This window comes from Typopeltis vanoorti, chromosome 15 (genome assembly GCF_054136105.1).
Source record: "Typopeltis vanoorti isolate ZY-2024b chromosome 15, IOZ_Tvanoo_1.0, whole genome shotgun sequence".
Taxonomy (NCBI): Eukaryota; Metazoa; Arthropoda; class Arachnida; order Uropygi; family Thelyphonidae; genus Typopeltis; species Typopeltis vanoorti.
Genome location: NC_143563.1, coordinates 35,068,116 through 35,081,979, shown reverse-complemented (window position 1 = coordinate 35,081,979; position 13,864 = coordinate 35,068,116). Strand labels below are relative to the sequence as shown.

The 13,864-nt window shown below is 34.7% G+C and overlaps 1 protein-coding gene across 1 annotated transcript in view; it reads left to right on the top strand.

The window, feature by feature from the left end:
* The first annotated feature begins 661 nt into the window (after window positions 1-661).
* Window positions 662-13,864, top strand: part of LOC150098598 (pyrroline-5-carboxylate reductase 1, mitochondrial-like) — a 72,594-nt gene continuing 59,391 nt past the window's right edge. Inside the window, exon 1 of the mRNA XM_090404797.1 lies at window positions 662-1,069. Coding sequence (XP_090260923.1) covers window positions 1,003-1,069 — 67 coding nt within the window. The 5' untranslated portion in view covers window positions 662-1,002. The remainder of the gene's footprint in view (window positions 1,070-13,864) is intronic.

The window sequence follows — 13,864 nt, the reverse complement described above, 5'->3', positions numbered from 1 at the left end:
TATTTTCTCTGAATAAATCACTGCAGATATCGATAATATTTAGTATCGAACAATGCGAATCCATGGTTATACAAATTACTGGTGTCCATGATATTGATATACGATTATAGGTTATGAATAATAATTTATGATTGACCAGTATTAAAGTATATTTATAGTTTTTATTAAAAATGGGACAAAATTGGCATTTTTATTAAAACGACGGGACGGCCAGAAAATATGAAAGAAACGATACTGTCCCGTTCAAATGGTCAGCCTACATATAATGGACTTCTGCTGTATAACTTTACCGCTTGAAATAAAGTTCTCTGAAAATTTCTTAATCCCTGATCTTAAACAAGATGAAAAGTTCTAAAAAAAAAAACATGGAGTCGTTGCTGTGGAAAGGCGTGTGAGTCTTTCCACAGCAACTTTTGCGGCTATTCGGCGCATATTCACCAAACATAATTATTTTTTAAAAAAATAATAATAAGGCATTATATTAAGATCAAAATTAGCGCCACTTAGCGTCGATCCTGATAAAACATTAATATAGAAAATTCAGATAAAAATGATAAATTGAAACGGAAAAATACCAAAGCATTGTTCAGACTGCTTATGGCCTTTATGATATCAAGACATATCATATTGAAAAGTTTTATCACAAACAAATATAGAGCGCCATGTGTTTTTGACGATTTTATGTCTAACGCATACATGAATTTTTTATATTTTATTTATTTATTTAATTATTTTGTTTTAAAGTGTGATTAAGTCATTTTCGAGAATTTTTATTCGAACTATTACTTGCATTTGTGGAATGATTAAAACTTTACAGGTAATTTATATTATGAAATGTAGCGATTTTCTTTTTGAAGCATACCGTATATACATAATGTTATTACACGTTTGACAACAACCACTAACATTCTTGTATATTCGGGTGTTGACTCGAAACGTTGTCACGTGACAGAACGATGGCGAGTTAGTAAAACAGGTGGCAGTCACCGTGCGGGATGCAAGATGCTGATAGGATTTCTTGGAGCCGGTCGGATGGCCCAGGCCATGGCCAGAGGTTTCATCGCTTCAGGTAATTAATGCACCATTTTTACATGTTAACTAATTGCCTTCTTTGAAATATTATAAGAGTAATATTCTTTTATTTTGTATTTGTATATCATTCAAAGAAGAAAAAAAAATTCAAAGATATGTTCCCTTTTCATAGAAAAGACGTCTTAAAATATAAAAATTCTCATTGTCCATTAATTACGTACAGAAAATTGACGCACAAATTTACTATGCAGTCTGTTCCAACATGTGCATATTTAGATTATTGTCAATTTAATATTAAGTAGAACGCTTTTTTATACTTCTCTGTTGTCGAAATTATAGAAAATAAATTAGTTCTTTATATTACTGATAACTTATGATATTTTAGAATAGATTTGAAAATTATAAAATAAAATATAAAAAATATATATATATATATATTTATTAAATTCATTAAGCATCGCATTGCTTAGGAATATATTATATAGAATATGATTTATATAAGTGAAAAAAAAAATTGAGGCTTTCTACACTTATATAGGATCGTGAAGTATCTATCTGCGCCCTTTTCCTTTTATTTTTTTATTTATTTAAATTTTTTCCCCTAAACCGTGGTACAAACCAGTAAATTTTCTATATATATACTGTTCTAGAAACAATATTTATTAAACATGGGGATTAAAAATACTTAATAAATAAAATATTTAATTAGCAAAATATTCTAAGTAATAAGGAATCTATTATTAATTTCATTCGATGAAATTAGCATATTATTATTATGTAACACCTCCAGGGAGAAAGAGTGTGCCAACAGCTTCGAACGATTGAACCCCTTCCAACCACTAAGCCATTCAAACTTGCTTAACTTTTTGCATGAGCCATTAGTAGCAAAAGCTCTACCAATCGACCAACCTTTACTTTGATGAATTTATTTTCTTAAATAGTAAAATTATATTTAGTAAACAACTATTTATTAAAATGAATGTTACTTCCCTTTCTGGTATTTTAATGACACAGTGATTGGTTGAGCGCTGTTAGACATATAGTATGAGACCGTAAAGAAAAGAGAACCTGAATACGATTCATAGTTTGATTTATTTTTTATCCCAGCATGGGTAGAATGTCGCAAACGTGTACCGTGTTCCATTGATTACAAATGACGGCTGTTATTGCTGTACCAAATGTCTGTTTGAATTGTCTTCTGTCTAAAGTGCAAGTCTGATATCACTTTGAACAGATATGTCTGTGTAGTGTCACACTGATTGGATACAAAGGTCCCCCCCCCCCTTCATAGCTGTAAATTGCTAAAGGTAAAGAGCAGTTAAATGTGAACCCATCAAACTAACACAGTAAAAACTGAATGAAATGGATTTAATTTGGCATACTTCTAAAACTGGAATTTGCTATATTCATTATGTGTCATTTAGTGATATTAGTTCTGTAATTGCTTCGGTTTTATTAAAGAATGTATAATGGATAATCGCAATTGTAAAAAAAAAAAAATGTTTTTTTTTCCCCAAAATTTCCCTACCATTTCTACATTCCACTGTTGGACATCGGTGGAGGAGGGGAAAAAAAAAAAAAAAACTATTTATAAAGCCCGCTTCTGACCAACTGAGAAGTGCAATTTTCACGCGTTATGAACCTGTTTTCCCCGTATAGCAAGCATGAATTAAAAACGTGTACAAATCTATCTATTAAAATATCTATCTATCAATATATATATATAAATTTTATTTTTAGTCCTGAGTCGTATTTAGAAAGATCTGAATTACAACCTGTAATGATCAAAAGAACTATATGGCTAAATTATGTATTAAAAATGTGCACATTTAAATTCCTCTCATACTGCTTTATTTGAAAACATTCTTTTGTAGGAAACTATTAGCGCGCCACTTCTAGTCAGATAATTCACAGATGCTCTTTTAAAATGCCCATTTGTTCTTTTCTATGTCCAGGTGATCCCTCGCTTCTTTTTTTTTAATTTTTAATTCCAACACCTCATCTCGATTGTCAAGATTTTCCATTCATCTTTATTTGAGATTCATACAGAGATAAAAGAAGAAATGAAATATGAGATTGTATGGTGATGACAGCTCACAGGCTTACTACTTTAGTGATATTAGTTCTGTAATTGCTTCGGTTTTATTAAAGAATGTATAATGGATAATCGCAATTGTAAAAAAAAAAAAAAAAAGTTTTTTTTTTTTCAAAAATTTCCCTACCTATATAAAAGCGTTGTAAGTTAAAGTCAGTATATATGAAGCAGAAAATGCTGACTAACTTGCAACGCTTTGGCACAGTAAATCTAAGCAAAAATGCTAATTCGGCTGATAGCCCAACATGAGCCTAATAAAGGTGTTTTTTTTTTTTTTTTAATGTGATTCCCACCCACCCACGAAAGCTTGTAAACCTATAGTACATTAGTACCGTGAATAATCACCGCAAATAAATCATAATGAGAGAAGTAACGTATTCTCATTCGCAGCTTTAATATATCGTTGCTGAATTACAAGTACTATATTTATTCTGATTTATTTATTTTGGTTTGCAGAAACGAATGAGAAGTAGCAAATACTAAAGCAGTAATCCTATATCCCAGGCATGCATTCCAACCAAACACCACTTTCCATGCAAAAAAAAAAAAAAAGCTCCCTATACAGTTTTCATGTGGTATAATCTGAAACTGTGATTCTTAATAAAATATCATCGTGAAAGGTAAAATACAAAAACCCAGCAGAGGGAAAAAAAAAAAAAAAAAAAAAAAAAAAAAAAGACCTAAATTGAGATTGCATGACTAGACGAGGAGATTCTCAGGAATCTGCTTAGATAGATCTCCAGGGTTTTGATTAGAACATGACAGAAAAGTGAAACAGCGGATATTTAAAATTTAGTTAAGTTTCAAATATTAAATTAAAAGCTTCGAAAGAAAGACTGAATCACACGAATATGTAAGACATTAAAATTTAAACTATTTCTTTTCAATAAAAAAAAATCGATTTTTAATTAACAATGAGAATTTCATATGGTTATACGAAATATATAACATTATGAATTAACTGACCTTCATGAAATAACAATATTATTAGAGAACAAATACAGGAAAAGCAATTTATGCTTTCCGAAGGAATAAAGGTGAAACATAAACCTCGGACTGTACTATATATTGTTCATTCTAAATGCATGAAATATAATACTCTAAATCCGATAGCCGGATGCAAGTTGAGAGTTGTTTCACGTTCAATTGATTAGATGCAGACAATTAATGCCAGTTTCTTTTTCTTTTCTTTTTCTCTCCGAGAATTTCACACTTACGGAAACAAAAAGTTCCTGAACCTGAGTGCAGGTCTCAAGTCTTTTATCCTTTTAGTGTAGTTTTACAAATCAGCAACGCTTCTGCGTCAGCGTAATTGCTTATAAGTTTAGTATTGAACTTTTCTCTTATTACAGAACAACAAAAGAAAAATCATAAAAAGGTTTATTATTATTACATGACACTTCCACATAGTCCCTGGACTCAGCACTGAAGACACTAGACACTACGCCATCTGCACAGTTCAATTACACAATATTTTTTAATCTATTAATTATTAACTAATATATTTATTAATTATCTGTATTCTAGAGGACGATTTGGCTGTTATTAGTATCAAAAACTATTTTTTTTAAAAAAAAAGGATAATATTATTTTAGAGATCGTAGCATAGGTGCATTGCTGTTTAATTTGTATGTGATATTTGGAGAGGTCTGAATGGTGATATGCAGTTGTTTGCAGATAATGCAAAGTTGGGAAGAGCTACCAGGAGTAGAGCGGATGCTGTAGCTTTGCAAGAGGACTTGAATACACTGGCTCAATGGGTAAATGAGTGGGGGAGTTTTAAATCAATGTTGCAAAGTGTAAAGTTTTGAAATTTGGGAAGCAGAATGGGATGTAGAGTACACAATCGGTGGAAATATCTTGGAAGAGGTAGAGATGAGAGATCTGGGTGTGATTGTAGACAAGGACCTAAAATTTCGGGGACATGTTACTAAAATTGTGGGGACAACACAACGGATAATGTGAATGATGCGGAGGGCACTGATTTGTAGAAGTAAGAATGTTATGGTTCCTTTATACAAGGCTTTGATCAGGCCACATATGGATTACTGTGCACAGATTTGGTCACCTGATTTTCAAAAAAATGAAGATATGTTGGAAAACGTTCAGAGACGATTAACTAAGGTGGTTTCTAGGTCTCTGGAATGTTGAGTATGAAGACAGATTGATAAGATGCAATTTGCAGAAATTGGTGGATAGAAGGAGGAGGAGAGGAGATATGATCGAGACATATAAGCTGTTAAGAGGTTATTACCAGATTAATAGCGTGGAGTTTTTGCACAGATTGGGTGAAGATAGGAAGAGAACAAAAGGTCATCCCTGGAAGCTGTATAAGGAGGGAGTGAGGAGCAGGTTTTATGCATGGAGAGTGGTAAGTGATTGGAATGCATTGCCCGAGAGTGTGGTGAGCGCAGACACAGTGAATATATTTAAGGCGCGGTATGATAGACTGTGTATATAATAGTGGACCTCCCACGATGAGTCTTTTACTTCATGGAGGTTTTTCATAATAATAATAATAATAATAGCAAAGTAGGAAAACAATGTATGTCACCGAAACAAAACATTCGATCACCGACAGCTTATTCCGAAACCAACAAACACGTGAACCTTAATACTGCATTGTGTTAAAGACGACAACTCTGGTTTCACAAGACTGACTGCTGTTTCGAATTGTGGGTTCTCGTCAGAGACTACACAGGAAAACTGTATGAAGGCAAAAATCCTTTTCTCAATACCATGGAATTTCATGTATGAAATTTGTAATTTTTATAAGTATTCTCGGTCGGCACGTAGAACATATATGCAAAGAAAATAGGCTCTTTACTTCTGTATCTCTCTTTTCTTAAGTTTCAAAGAAGTATTTTAGTAAATCACTTAATAGAAATCATTATTATACACAATCTGTGGTTAAAATATTAAGAACGGGCTATAAATAGGTGAATGCTGCCTCTGGGAACAGTAGCTGCGTTCGTGTGTGTGTGTGTTTTGGGATAATTGGCAAAGTTCATGACCTGAACGGTATTCACATGGATGATGGCAGTGGCGAGTCAAACATTCCAGCAGTAGTATCTCCGAGAATGTTGCACACTTGGTTGAGTGGTGCGATATTTTGTTAAGTATAACAAGGGGGGGGGGGATCACATATGGCGTCCCTAGTCGCCGTATGGTCACTCCCGTACCTAAACGGGTATTGGGAGTGAAGCCTTCTGCGAAAAGAAGAGGTCGCAAATGCCCTTTCCACACAGAGTTGGTAGGATAATCACAAACATCCATGGCGGGATTCGAACCCGAAGTCTCCTGAGTGGAGAGCGCATACGCTAACCACTCAGCCAACCAGGCCGGCAAGTATAACCGAGAAAAGTCTAATAAACACAAAATGTGAAATCAACTGGGCATGGACAAACAGAAGAATGACCAACAGGATCGTAAATAGTCCTACAGGAGTGCTATGATTGGTCAAATTATTACACAACATAAACCAGAGATTGGAAGTATAACAGCTTCCATTCATGCAGCTGGAGGCAAGCAAGGAAACATTCCCTAGATACCAGTATCGAGAAAGAAGCTGAATGATGTGACCTACTTTAACGTTCTTAATGACCAAACAATTACACCTATTAATATTTATCCCGCATTTGACGGACACTACCAACAGAATAACTCACTATGTTCAGAGCACATGGGAGTTTCCGTTGCTCAGTCGGTATTCGACGATATCTTTTGACGGAAAAAGATCAAGATTCGAATTCTGTCTAAGACGCAAAAAAAAAAACTTCATACACGGGTTCGGCTTTTTCATCTCACAAAACAAGCAAACCAGCCAGTAAACACACTAAAGTGGCCTCACAGCCGTAGTTGCTTTAGTCATAATTCCACCACAGACCACATATTGTCTAGGGATGGTTAGAGGAATATTATAGTGACATCTTGATGGATTAGTTATTAAATCTCAATCTCATTGAGCATCGTCGAGATATATTGAACAAAATCGTGATAAAATCCAACTATCTTCAGTCTGATGTATCGTCTCCCTGGCCTCATTAGCGAACACAGTGCCCTAAAACATAACCTTTTTAATTTTATTTATTTTATTTTTTAAACAGTATTTCTTATGTTGAAACATTTGGAAAATAATCTGATGGCATGAAACTGCAGGATATGATGTACTTAATAGCCGAATCTGTTGCGACGGAAACATCTGTCTCTGTCATTATATGAAACTTTATCGCGCACCGAACTTGCCGACTTTGACCAGTTTCTCTAAAAAACATTATTAGATGATATTTCACTTTAAATAACACTTTATGTGTTATTATTGTGCTGGATTTATGGTCGAAGCAACTAAGAGACCTGTGTGCTATTCATGTTAGGTGCAAGTATTCTTTGCCATTTTTTTTTTTTTTTTTTGGTGGGGGGGACTTTCCAACTCTGCTCTTTACAAAAGCATCGTTTTTTTAAAGGAAATTTTTATGTAACTAGCTGAATTAATGGAGGGCGAGGCGAATCTAAAAGATTTCATTTTGGCAATGGAAATTATTAAAAGATAGAATAATAAATATCCATCATTAGTTTATAAGAAATAGACATGTCTGCTGCTGCTGCTAATAATAATAATAATAATAATAAAAGTTTTAATAGTGACCAAGAGATAACAAGAATAATGTGAGTCAATGCATTCGCATTTAGCGCTTGTGAATGACTCGATCTACGGATCCTCAGTTTTTCATATGAGCTGTAGGGGAGGGGGGGGGTCTGATGAAAATAATAATAATAATAGTTTTGACCTTCACGATCTCAAACTTTATACGAAGCGAGAGGAGCCGTGCCTGTTGGAGGTTTGTAAAAGTCCAAATTAAGCATTTCAGAGTTTAAATCTAGATATTTGGATATTTATTAATTATCCAATTTGTAAAGAAATCTATTTTACAAACTGATACAGTTACAAAAAAACTTACATGTGTAAATTCCTCCCCCCCCCCCAAAAAAAAAAAGTATATGTTGGAACTCTATTTCTCTGAATGTATAGGCGTATTCTTTGGAAATGCTAACTCACAAAACCTAATGGAAAATCACCAAACTCACAATTGGTTATTTCACTTAAAATGCATAACACTGTCAAAGTTAACAAGGCAGTGACAATGCAAACAAAACCGGTATTAGTGTATGTATGTTTGTGTATATATACCAGCCTTTATCTTCCCAAGATAAACACAATGATGAAATACCTTTGGATAGTTCAGTGACATTACAGTAAACTGCTGTGCAGTGTATATTGTATTCAGTGGAAAATTACAAAGCTTGTTTATTTGGCAAGTATTATTCTAATGATTGTCAACAGTCGTTATTCTAGTCTCGGATTCCTAATACTTGTATAAAATTTCAGGAAAAAAATAAAATAATATATATATAGATAGATAGATATTTTATTTTATCTATTTTTATTTAACTTGTTAAAATATACATTAGACGATAGGTAACAAGGACTATTTACATATTATAAGTATATAAGTATATATATATTACAGAGAAAGAAACATTTTCCTTTCGGGTATACAATAGAGAATGCAATAAATGAATTCAAAATTTACAGTTCAGTTAATAGAGCCACATCAAAAAATTACCCTTATCAGCATATGCCGATGACGTCACTGTAATACTCCGAAATGAAAAAGAAATGACAGTAACAGAGGAAGTACACAGACTATATGCACAAGCCTCAGGAGCCAAATTAAATTCTGCAAAAACCACGGGCTTGTGGTCAGGAAGATGGAAGTCTAGAAATGATTCTCCGATCGAATGTACCTGGTCAAGCGAACGACAAAGATACTTAGGTGTGCACCTTGGCAACACCAAAATATATAACACATTGAACTGGACACAGCTGCACAACCGTTTGAAACAGGTGCTAGGTAAATAGAACAGCGTTCGTTCCATGTCTTCACTTAGAGGAAGAGTACTAATAGTTAACCAGATGGCTGCGAGTGTCTTATGGCATACCCTCAAAGTACTCACACCTCCTGAAGAATTTCTCCACCACATTCAAAAGGAAATCAAACGTTTCCTCTGGAACAAAACTCACTGGACAACATACCCTCAACTCTGCAAGCAAGGGAGGTCAAGGCCTGATTTCCCTTGAAAACAAGATTAGATTCTTCAGGATAATCCTCCTCCTAAAGACACTTCAATGCAATCACACTTATGTAACCACCTTCGATTACATCACGAAATCGTCCACCAGAGGACTTACACTTTCCACAATCCTCCGAATGGCCAGTCCTCCTAAACTACCTCATTTTTACAAAAATGCTCTACAGCTGTGGAAAAACACAGAACTTCATCACACACAGGATCAACAGAGTTATCTGTACTTACAGAACCACTATTTTCGAACAGAAACATAACAAGTCTCACAACTAGCCAGCCCTTTCTTTTCCCTAAATGGAACTGGGCAGGAATAAGTCATAGAGGACCTCCTAACCCGGACCCTAAAGTGGAAAGCATTCACAAGCCTACCAATGAAAAACCCAAAAACTGAAAAGCAATATCAACAGCTGTAAGCCTCCATTATAAAAGCCTATCCAGATATCACTACACCTCAGGAAATCCATATTCCTTCTAGAAACTGCTCGGGGCCGATATTTCACCTTGTACAATCTGAAGACTCACTTCCAATTCTTCCTTCCAACTACAAGAAAATATACCACTTCCTCATGTCAGCGTCTCCATGATCGCCCTTCTTATATTCATCCTTAACCCTCTCATCTACAAGGCTGCATATGCCACTCAGTTTTCAGTGGGATCTGCCATATAAATTGAAGTGTGCCAAACCAAATTCCGACATACAGTGGAGACTATGGCATAACATCTTGCCAACTCCTTCTAAGCTCTACAAATTTCAGCTAAGAGAAACGGATCTGTGTCTATTCTGTGACGTTTCAGGTACCTTGGAACACACATATCTAACTTGTCCCGCAAACAAAGTGATAATCACCTATGCCCTGAATACTGCCTCTAGCACCTGTAACTACGCACACAGCCAAGAAGACTACTGGAATTTAGTCCACACAGAAGAAAACAGACACAGAACATGCAATTTCCTCTTCATCTGCGCTAAGGCCATCATCTATAGCTTCTACCTAAAACAGACAAGAAATAACCACACCCATCCATTACTGAAACCGCATAAACCCTCATGTATATCCTCCGTCGGAAACTAAAAAGCAGGCTTTTATTGGAACTTGAGTACTTCAAAGAAACAAGAACTGTCGCGAAATTCATAGAGGAGTGGAATCTAACTGATACCCTCTTCTGGATTGACGATGACAATACGCTTCATCTGAAAGATAACTCAGACTGAAACTGAACTGTATATAGATAGATAGATAGATATGTGTGACACGCAATTTCCAGACATAATATAATGGCCTCATGAGCTTAGTTGCTTCTCAAGTTAATCCAAAAACAATAAACCTTTGTTGACAGGATGGATGGTACAAGCTATTATTCACACTATTCGAGTCCAAATTAAGCTACACATATTTTTTAAATAATATTTAAAAAATATGCAATATTCAATTGTACCAAGGGCTAATTTTTCCATAAAAGTAATTTACAGTAGCATATTTCTATAAAAAAATAATATTTTTTATAAAATGTATTCTTGTTTTTTTAGTGTGACTCCCACAGACGAAAGGTTACAGTGCATTCATCCCGTGGGAGGGATGAGACTTTTTTTTTTTCATATAATTTATTTTTTACATAATCCGGAACTCCTGCTGTAGAGACCAAACGAGGAACTTTTTCAAGCCACTTTAGGCCTCCAATAAGCGAGGAGGTGATTTTTTTTTCTTTAATTTAAATAAAACTTAAATTATTTTTTTATTTATTAAATTATTTATTTTAATTTAAAATAAAAAAAAGTTTTTTTTTTTTAATTCTACCTGGAATTACATTCGAAGCAACTGGTTATAAAGCCAATGTATTATGTCTGATAATCTATTTGATTCTCCGACTGAATTTGTATTGTAGAATGAAAGTCCTGCAGAAGACTTATAAGGTTCAAACCCAGGTCTTTTTGACCAGCAAATGTCACCACGTCGTCGCTATTGCACGCATAAGGTGCTGTTAACAGCAAGTAGAAACAAGAGGGACCGTGATGGCTGGCGAAACGAGTCTACAATGATGGAAGCCCATCTTCGGATGGACGAAAAGCAGGTTTACATGAGAGATGTACCTACATAAGGAATGTTCAGAAATTACCTGATATTTAGGTTCCAAAAGTAGCTGTTATAAAGCAACACGCTTCAGATGCAACGGAAAGTAAAATATCTAATCCGGTACCTATCAAGTTCTCACTATGCACAAATAATTCGTTGCCAGGATACCACAGCATACTAGCGAAGAAGGCGACGTTTGGTAGTGTGTGTGATGAGTAATGAGTATTTATCAGCTTTATATCATCAGATTTACGATTTTCAAGGCCAATTTCCAGACAAGGAAGTTAGTAGTAATTTTATACGAAAATATGAATGGATAAATATTGCTGATTCATTCACACTTTTTGATCAAGAAGTTGATTACAGGGACAGTGATCAACTTCTTGATCAACATATACTCTCGCGATGAGTCGTTGGACTCCTTGGAGGTGTCACGAATAATAATATAATAATATACGGATCTGGCATGAAGAAATCGGTATGCCACTGAAATCGCAATTGGTCATTTGGGGTATGATGAATTGCATTTAATCCTTGTGAACCCTAGTCTCTTTTTAAAACCGATGAACTTCACTTTTCCAGTAGAAAACCATTATATGAGCCACTGTTATTCACGAAAGCTGGTCTACATACGACAACGTACTGTTATACTTCTTTAAAAATGGATTACTGTGCCGGAAAATGTGATTTGACCATGCCGTTTCAAGTTGGCGATTCCCTCCCACTTCACATGTCTGAAAAGATTTATTATATTCTTGTAGATCTGTGAGGTTCTAAATGTTCCATTATCATCTCCACCGCCATCATAACCACGTCCCAAATCAATTCTCTTGACTACTGTACTCATAACTGTCCGATGATCCTGCTCTACCTGAAAATAACTCATGCATGTCGATAACATCACGTCAGATTACGATGTTATGTGTATACCGTATACATTTGGATTGTTTTTGTAGAGAACGTAGTGGTCGCTTGAAACATTCACTGGTGTAAGATATTATCCAATTTCCAGTCGTTCTCAGTCCACCTTGTTTTTCTTGTCCGTATATCAGATTTTCAATGCTATTGTGTATGATATGCGGTCTTCTTCACTAAAGAGATATGACTGTTTATCAATATTATAACTTTCTAGACACCCTGTATTAAATAATGTATCTCCTAATACACACTAATCACATAATTATCCTCTGATGATTAATAGCATGCAGTATTTGCGTTTTGCAATTTCGTTAAATTGTTAGTTACAAGCTATAAAAAACACCCCCATTCTTATCACTTCCAAAAGTGATATTAACATTTATTTTTACTCTTTTCTTCTTATATGCGTGTTATCTAAAAAGTTGTTAGTCCTTAACCTTGATTTCTATTTGACCAATAAACTACCGATTCTAAATTGGATGACATCGCGTTTCTTTGTGCAGTTATTACACCCTTTGACTCATATAAAACATTAATGCTTGGCTTCATTAGGAAAGAAATAATAAAAACGTAGTATAGCTATTTTCCCTTACTTGAAGGATAAAGGGGAACGTGAGTAGCATATACAATTTCTAAAACTACAACTGTCATATGATAATTATTGCAGTTTCTCTATACGTATTTGCATGCATCTTTTTGATATTTCCCAATAGCTGTATAAAAATAATGCCCTTTGATTTAAATAACTAAATAATAATTATTATTATTACATCACACCTCCAGGGAGTCCAAAGACTCATCGAGGGAGTGCATCTACTCTACAACTCCACATCTCACTACTCCACCAACCTTCATCATCTAACACCAACGCCGACTACCACCACTGTACTTTTCACAGACAATGACAAACATCCATGCCCACGGCGGGATTCAAACCCGCATTGCGGGTTCGAATATATACAGTGGCGTAGCTACCGGGGGGGGGGGAGAGATCCGCCTTGAGCGGCACTTTCCGTTTAAGAAATCTTGCCATACTGTCTATAGAACAGCAACTAAGTGATGAAATAGACTTCGACAATGTCATCGACGATTTTGCTAACAGAAAAACAGAAAAGCAAGAAAAATAACATTTTAGAATGTTGGAATTGAAGTTTTACTTCAAAATCTTATTAAGGTGGGCGCGATGGCTGTTTGTTCCTCACATGTGGTGTCTGTTGACTTCTTTCCAAGCAGGGTATTAATAATTAAAATAATTCAGTTTAAATAAATATTTCCTGTTTTCATTGCATAGGCTGATTTTGTCGGTGATCAACTGAATGTTCTGAGTCCTCAAAGAACCAAATCAGCAAAATTATTTTTGTTTATGTATTTTGATATATGTTATGTTTGTTGCATCCTTACAAAATAGCACCTGCAATTTAAATAAAATAATTATTTCAACAGCAGCAAATAAATGAAAACTTAATCATTTTATCGTTTGGGAAAAAAAAAAAGTGAAGAGAAGGAATTAAAAAAAACCATTTTCTTGAAGATTATATTATATTACATAAAAAGAAATCAGTTAACACGCCTTTTTATTCCCGAATAGGGAGTAGGCGAG